This window comes from Haematobia irritans, chromosome 2, assembly GCF_050003625.1.
Source record: "Haematobia irritans isolate KBUSLIRL chromosome 2, ASM5000362v1, whole genome shotgun sequence".
Classification (NCBI taxonomy): Eukaryota; Metazoa; Arthropoda; class Insecta; order Diptera; family Muscidae; genus Haematobia; species Haematobia irritans.
This window is the reverse complement of record NC_134398.1, coordinates 28,161,505-28,170,241: the sequence shown is the minus strand read 5'-3', so window position 1 is coordinate 28,170,241 and position 8,737 is coordinate 28,161,505. Positions and strand designations below refer to the sequence as shown.

The 8,737-nt window shown below is 36.1% G+C and overlaps 1 protein-coding gene across 1 annotated transcript in view; it reads right to left on the bottom strand.

Moving 5' to 3' along the window:
• Positions 1-275: 275 nt before the first annotated feature.
• LOC142224503 (uncharacterized) overlaps positions 276-8,737 on the bottom strand; it is a 97,411-nt gene continuing 88,949 nt past the window's right edge. The window contains exons 12-13 of the mRNA XM_075294282.1: positions 6,005-6,057; positions 276-5,750 (exon numbers count right to left, since the gene is read on the bottom strand). Coding sequence (XP_075150397.1) covers positions 403-5,750; positions 6,005-6,057 — 5,401 coding nt within the window. The 3' untranslated portion in view covers positions 276-402. The remainder of the gene's footprint in view (positions 5,751-6,004; positions 6,058-8,737) is intronic.

Below are 8,737 nucleotides of genomic sequence, written 5' to 3'. Positions count from 1 at the left end.
TACAATAAAGAAAAATTACATTGTATTTATGAATATTTTTTGTACAATTCATTAAATTAATGAATTATTACATTACAATAATGAAAATTTCAATTTCACCAAAAAATATTCTCTCTGTAATAAAATGAAATATTTCATTTTTACTAGAAATTTCATTACAATAACGAATGCATTCATTATAGTTACGAAATACTCGTAGGTTCATTGGCTCAATTTTTTGTGAATCTTACCAAACCTTTCTCTATTCGATTGTAGTTAGCCATCCACTCACACCCCATAGTCTCCCTTAACATACTTATGGCAGTAATATTTACAAGCTTATGCACTAATTTCCCCCAAAAACAATTTTTTGGTTATAGTCCTACAGCGATTTCCCTTGTTAACCCTGATATATAACTACTACTACGTTTTTCTCCATCTACTAACAGAGTTCTCTCGCGATTGTCGATAACAATCGGGGCTCATACTACTACGCATGAAAATCTCTGGCGATTCAGTAACTCTGGCCAAATCACGATTTATTGTTTTGGAACTTAAGACACGGGGACATCTTACAGTCCAGGGACTTCGGCGTGAATCTTGTAGAGAAGTTTTGAATGATTTCGAGGGTATTACATCATCTCCCGAGCCATTGGCATCGGACCATGTATTGTAGTAGTCTGCATATGATCGATCTTTCTTATGATCATTTGGTGTCATAGAAGGTGTGGAATCAACTGAGGTATTATCCAGAGAATCCAATTCCTCCTCCAGGACTCGTTTGGCAGCTGCCTGTAATTTTTCCATAGGCAGTTTTCTCAAATGCGAACTATCGCTCTTCAATAGTAAACTCTGAACCAATTCGCTAACCAATTTATCGCTTACGACAGTTTGGTTGGCGGATTGATCCATAATGGGTGATGCTGGACTATTCGGAGTGGAGGGATTGTCCGCATCAATGCTGGTGTTCTTACGCAAGGGCAATGAGAGACGTTCTCTTCTCTGAGACATGGTTTCGACCTCGGCCAAAGCTTTGGGATTTTGTTTACGTGTAATACTAACGTTATGGACCACCTTTCTACGGCTCGGCCTCAATTGGAATTCATCCACATTTTTGTTATCTCCATTGCCATCCTCCAAACCTTCGGTATCATCTTGCAGCAACTTGAAAAGACGTGAATGTGTTGCAGCTCTCTGATATGAGGACATTTTACGTAGCTCCGGGAAGCTACCAGATTCTGTTTCGGTTTCCGAAAGCTTATTCATGTCTGTAACTCCTGAGTCATCTTCCTCTATTTCGGATTCGGATCTTTGACTTGAGCTATTACGTGAAAGAGAACTGCGTCGTGTCACCGAACTATCGACGGACAAGGATTGATTATTCAAGGTATTTTTATTCGCTTCTGCAGTTTCACTTGCAGGGCCACTTTCAAAGACAGAAATGCGATCCCGCACAGAAATCTTGCGCTCTTCATTAAATTTATTAACCCCTAAATCGGGTAGACCATTGGGTAAACGTTTCAAGTCCAATGTGGGTTCTACATACACTTCTGGCAATTCTGTAGTAGTATTAGTATTGGGTGCAAGAGCCTTAGCTTTACCTTTAGGAGATTTACTTTTGCTTTTGGATTTGGCTTCTTTCTTGGGGGGTTTACTGGCCTTTTTCTCTTCCTCTGGTTGTGGTAACTGTGGAGTGACTTCTTGAGTGCTGGCTTGAGATTTTTCCTTTTCCTCATTTATATAGGAATTACGGTTAGATTTTTCATTTGTTGTTTCTGTTTGATTATTAGGTCCTTCTTTGGGTTCATCTATGGAGGTGGTGAAAAATGCCATAGCCTTGCGATAATTGTTGCGTTTAACTTCTAAATCATCCTTATCTGAGGATATCTCTTTCTCTGGCAATTCCGTTTTGCTCTTGTCAATTTGGGCCCAGAAATCAGGTTCCTCATTTTGTTGTGGAGCTTCTGTCCACAAACCATTTGTTCCAGCATCTTGTAGAATGGAATTATCTACATAATATTGTGGTTGGTCAGTATTATTCCAAACTTCTGAGTGTGAAGTTTCTTGAACCGGAGCAGTGTATTGCATATTGTCCACATACAAATCCTGTTGCATTGTTGAAGGAGGAGCTGGCCAGATAGAAGTAGTGGTTTCCGCTTGAGCAGGGGCTATATGCTCTGTATAAACTTCCGCTGGTTCTGAAGAGGATGTATTCCAATAGCCAGTATCTGTTGTTGTTTCTATGGGTTCTGCACATTCCTCATCTTCATACATTCCCGGTTGTTGCGACATTTCATCAAATTCTCCAGCTAACTGCTTTTCTTCCTCTTCCAATGGATCAACTATTACAGGATCCTCACCCTTGTGAGCTTCCAAAGTAGCCCAAATACCTTCATCTTGTTTTGATGGATCATCTGGTATTTTGGCAGGGAAAGCTTTTGGTAGAACTGGTTTATAGGGTGTCTCATCGATAGAGTTTCTACGATCTCGAGAAGCCCAAAATGTGGCAGCTCTATGGAAGGTAATATCAGCATCATCGGGTAGACGATTGGCGTCAAGTTCAGCCCAAAAGTCTATTTCTTCATCGGTATCCACCTCTCTGGGTTCTTCGGGATATTTGAGGGGATCATAAACAGTTTGAACTGGATCCGAGGGGATTGGATCTTCATACCTGGATGAATGGTCTTTATCTTGAATTGAGGACTCTTGTTTAGCTTCTTCTATTTGGGCCCAGAAATCGACTTCGTCTTCCTTCTGCTCCTCCTCCTCCTCCTCTAGGTCTTGAGAGACAACTTCTGGTTGTTTTTCCTCTTCCTCTACTTCTTCTTCTTCTTCTTCTTCTTGGATGTGTACAGAAGGCTTCAATGAATTGGATTTCAACTCATCTATGCTATATCTCAATACAGTGGGATTGAAAGAAATTTCTGTCATAATTTCTGATTTCAATTTACGTTTGGGCACTTTTACGTTAGACCAAAAATCGTCATCATTCTCTTGAGTTTCACCAGAGGCTTTATTAGCTTCAGCTACTGTAGACCAGAAGGAATCTCTGGCTGTTTCCAATGAGTCTATCTTTTTTGCTAAATTTTTAACAGCGACTACATCTTCATTACGATCAGCCCATATATCTATGACTTCCTCTTCATGCAATTGTACATCAATTTCTGGTTTCGATTTACTCACAGGTGTATAATCATCATCACGATTAGCCCAAATATCTTCAATTTCATCGGAATTGATGGTGTCCCCATGGTTGTTCTCGTTTTGCTTTGAAGATTCTGTTTCATTGTCTCCTGAGGATTTGGAATAATTATCCCAATAGCTCTTCTGGCTATCTTTGCGAACTATAGGAATTTCTTCACGATCTGCCCAGATATCTTCAATATCGTCATCATCATCATCAACCGTATGAGTTTCCTCTGTAGTTGTATGAGAATCATTGTTAGAAGAAGAAGAAGTATCCCAAGGATTGGAATCCTTTTCGATTGGAGTACTTTGGGGTTTGATTTCCTCTTCCTTGATCTCATTGGAAGTTTTATTGGTTGAATACTTAGCCCAAAAATTAGTACGAGCTTTAAGTTCTTCATCTTCTAAGAGTTTGGAGTCGGTTTCTTTCGCAGGAGTATGAGCTTTAAGTTCCTCATCTTTTAAGGGCTTTGAGTCCGTTTCATTCGCCGGAGCATTTTGTTCATCCTTAGTATCTTGATCGTTGGAATCTTTTGATTTTCCCCAATAACTTGCCGACTGCTCCTTAATCTTTTGTGCCTGCATTTTCGTAGCCATTAGGGTAGCAAAAAAGTCCAATTCTTCGGTAGATTGTTTACGTGGACTAGTTTCCTCTTTCTGGGGTATTTCTACATTCTGGCATAATTCCTCTTCTTTGGGCTTCTCCTCTTCAACTTGGGCTATATTATTGGTAAGGTCGCCATTGAGGGTTTGACCCACGAATTTATTCCGTTTGTTAAGAGAGAATGAGAAGGATACATCCTCGTCTCCATCCTCCTCCTCATTGTTGGTAATTTTGGGTAAAACCTTTTCTGGTTCTGGCATATCTTCTATGGGATATTTTTCGGACATATTTTTACGATTTCCCTCTTTGCTATCCACTGAACCTGATCGTGACGATAAAGATATGGTAACACTAACTTCACAAGAATCCGAATCTGACTCCGAATCCAAGGTGGCTACCTTAAAAGAGTTGGAAGGTTTTTCCGAGAGTGTTATACTATTTCTACGATCTTCTATGGACGACTTGCCAACCTCAACAGTTGTTACCGGGTCAGAATTAGTTGACTTGGTGAAAGAGAACTTCAAAGGTAAACGAACCGTTACAGAGTTGGTATCACAATTTTCCTCGGCATCATTGGCCTCATCATCGGAATCAGAGTCATTTTCTTCGATACATTTATCCAATTCCTCCATAGGTATTCCATTCTTCAGAGGTCTATTAACCTCAAAGGATTTGTCGAAGTCACTCTCTTCCTCATAGATAACACTAAGGCCATCATCAACGATATATTCTTCACATTCGGAGTTCGGTTGATCGTCATGGTCTTCGTAAACAAAACCTTCTTCAGCTTCCTCGTCGAATACATCACTCTCGCCATCGGCTGTGGTATCATCATCTTCATCATCATCGTCTTCTTCTTCCTCAGACTCTTGGGCATTGTATATTTGGACATTTGTTACTGATTTAATGGATTGTAATGGTACTGCACCATCTTTGGGATTTTGGGAACCATATTGCTTAGTTGTAGCATCTGAGTCCACCGATGAATCAGAATCTGAATCTTCATGGTCTTTTCCATTCTTAACCATGGTAATTTGAACCGCTGGGGGTTTCTGCTTTTGGGATTTCGTTGCATGATCTTTGGCTTTGGGGGTTTTGGGATTGGATTGTGATCCATTGGTCATATTCTGTAAATGTTGTGTTAGAATATCAACTATGGAACCCTCGGGAGTAGAAGTTGGATTCGGAGATTTCACACTGGAAACATCTTCTATGTCTACAGAACTACTACGTTTTTGCGTGGGTTTTTCTTTTTCCACCTTAATGTGATGTTTAAGGACGACTTTTGAGGGAATATCATCGGTACTGGGAGTAATAATAATATCGGGTAATACACTACTGGCCCTACTAGAAGAAGGAGTTTGACTATAATTTGGAGGTACTGGATATGGATAGGCATGGTAAGGTGGTGGTGGTGGCATATAGGGAGCATAGGGATTTTGTGGATCATATTCTGTACCTTGTGAATGTGGTGGAAATGGTGGCATAGGTGGAGGCATAGGATAATAAGGATAATAGTAGGGGTAAGGGGGAAATGTAGGCTGTTGGGTATTTTCCCCATTTGCGTTATTGTTAGGGGCCGGTGGTGGTGGAGGCATACCATAAGGAGATGGATAGGGCCAATTTGTTGGATTAACCGTTTCTCCATTAACTGGAGAAGCTGGCACACCATATGGATATGGCCAGGGTGGATTTGTTATATTTTCACCACTATTAGATGTGGGCAAGGCACATTGATGGTGTGGTGGTGGTGGGGGTGGATACCAAGGGTAACCATATGGATATGCGGGATATGCTAATGGCTGTGATGGTGATGAGTGTGAAGGTACTGAACATATGGAATCTGTGGAACTTAATGAAGACATGGATGTTGTGGAACTAGTGGGTTCTACCGACGATGAAGCACATGAATCATTATGACTTTCAAATTTTGTTTCATCGTTGATATCATCGTTACTTTCCTGTGGACATTCTACTTCACCTAATTTGCATCACAATCAATGATTAATTTTTTTTTCATATATATTTTTTTTTTATCAATTTCACACCAATTTATATATGTGTTTTTGCGAAAAAGTACAGCAAGGGGGGAAAAAGAGAAGAACAAAGAAAATGATATAAACATTTTAATCGATGATGAATCAGTAAGAATTTTGACACAAAACGATACCGAATTATCTTATGAAATGATCAGATCAGAGGGGTGGAATATAGGTAATACAATGTAAGAGATACATAGATCTCGTAAAGATGTCGGTGGTGGTGGTGGTGCTAGTGGATTTAGGTGGCTAGTGAAATTGGTGTTCTATATGGTGAATAAAGCAGAGCTTTTTATTTGTGGTGAAAAACAATGTGAAACAAAGCCATGGTGAATTAGAAATCCATTTTAGATAATTTTTTTTCCAAGAGTCGATTGAAAATAGATAATATTTCCCCTAAATTATCAAATCTAAATTATTCGAAAAAAAATATAGAATTACATTTTTATACATATTTTATAGATATATGAATCAGAAAGATAGTTTTTTTCATTCGCCGAAAAACATAATTTAGCTACAATTACAATTTTTTTGATCCATTTATTTTTTTTTTTGGTAATTGAAACACAACTCACATATTTCATTTAATTAATATAAAATAATTTGAATAAATTTATTTAACAAAAAATTATATATAAATTAAAAAATATATATATATATTTGTTACTACCCAACTATTATTTTGTTATTTATTTTAATTATTTATTATGGTTATAAATACTAAAAAAAATAGATAAATAAACTTTTAATAAATATGAAATCTCAGGTTATTTAAGATTCTAAGATTATTAAACGAAATTAAAAAAAAATATTTAATTACGAATTTTTAAATATTTATAAAGAAATTTTAGTAAAATTTGTCCTAAGTAAAATCGCGAGATCGGTCTATATGGGGGCTATAGCAAACCATAGACCGATATACACCATATTCGGCACACCAATTTACGGTCCTAAAATACCTTTAGATTGCCAATTTCATGGAAATCGGATAGAACTATGGTTTCTAGAATCCCAAGAGAAAAATCGGGAGATACGACTTTATGGGGGCTATACCAAAACATGGACCAACAGGCACCATCTTCGGCACACCTATTTGTGGTTATAAAATACCTCTAGATTTCCAATTTCTGGTAAATCGGATAAAAATACAGTTTCTGGACGCCCAAGAACTAAAATCGGGAGATCGGTCTATATGGAGGCTATACCAAAACATGGACCGATATACACCATTTTCGGCACACCTATTTATGGTCCTACAGTGCCTCTAGATTTCAGGCAAATCGGATAGAGAATACGTTTTCTAGAAGCCCAAGACCCCAAATCGGGTTTATATGGGGGCTATATCAAAACTTGGACCGATATAGCCCATCTTCGAACTTGACCTGCCTGCAAACAAGAAACGAATCTGTGCCAAATTGCAGGACGATAGCGCCATTATTGAAAGCTGTAGCGTAATTACAACAGACAGACAGACGGACATAGTTATATCGTCTTAGAATTTCTCCATGATCAATAATATATACTTCGGAAATCGATATTTCGAGGTGTTACAAATGGAATGGTAAACTTATTATACCCCCGTCACCATTTTATGGTGGTGGGTATAAAAATGTCACTTCCTACCTATATGAGATACACGATAACATAAAATGGGAATGTCTCACAAGGGTGAATCCAGGGATACTAATTTTAAGTAAATTTTAAATTTTTGAAAATAAAATGTAAAAAAAAAAATAGAAAATCAATAAAAACGATGCAAAACACTATAAAAATTACATCTTACAGCGGTGCTTTTTGACATTTTCACCATGATATTGTTTTCACTAAAAAGCCTACAAGTATGCTAACAGAATGTTAGTATTTTGACTACATTATCTATGGAAATAAAATTTTGACTAAATTTTCTATGGAAATATATTTTGGCACAATTTTCTATAGAAATAAAATTTTGACAAACTTTCCAAAAAAATTGACAAAATTTCACAAAAAAAAATGGCAAAATTTCCAAAAAATGACAACATTTTTTATAGAAATAAAATTTTGACAAACTTTTCTGTAGAAATAAAATTTTGACAAAGTTTCTATAGAAATAAAATTTTGGCAAACTTTTCTATGGAAATAAAATTTCGACAAAATTTTCTACGGAAATAAAATTTTGACAAACTTTTCTATGGAAATACAATTTTGACAAAATTTTGATAAAATTTTTTATGGAAATAAAATTTTGGCACAATTTCCAATAGAAATAAAATTTTGACACAAATTTCTATAGAAATAAAATTTTGACAAACTTTCCAAAAAAATTGACAAAATTTCCGAAAAAATTGGCAAAATTTCCAAAAAAAATGACAAAATTTTCTATAGAAATAAAATTTTGACAAAATTTTCTGTAGAAATTAAATTTTGACAAATTTTTCTGTAGAAATAAAATTTGGACAAAGTTTCTGTAGAAATAAAATTTGGCAAAATTTTCTATAGTAATAAAATTTGGACAAAATTTTCTATTTAAATAATTTTTTCACAAAATTTTCTATAGAAATAAAATTTTGACAAAAATTCCAAAAAAATTGACTAAATTTCCAAAAAATAAAAAAACTGGCAAAATTTCCAAAAGTATTACAAAAATAAAATTTTGACAAAATTTTCTGTAGAAATAAATTTTTCATTTGTTTTGTTTTGTTATTGTTGGTTTTGTTCTTTAAGCATTGTTGTCGTTTTTTTATTTCAGCTTAAAACCATACATTGACTAAACTACAAGAGTAGCTTAACCAACAGAGGAAAAGAATGTTTGTCAAATTTATTTGGGCAAAGCCCTATAGACTGCAAGATGGTTGGATGGACGCACGTTTCGGAATTACCACATTCCTCATCAGCATCCTCTACTTGCAGCAAAACTATCAACCAATTATCAGAATAAATTCAGGCAGTT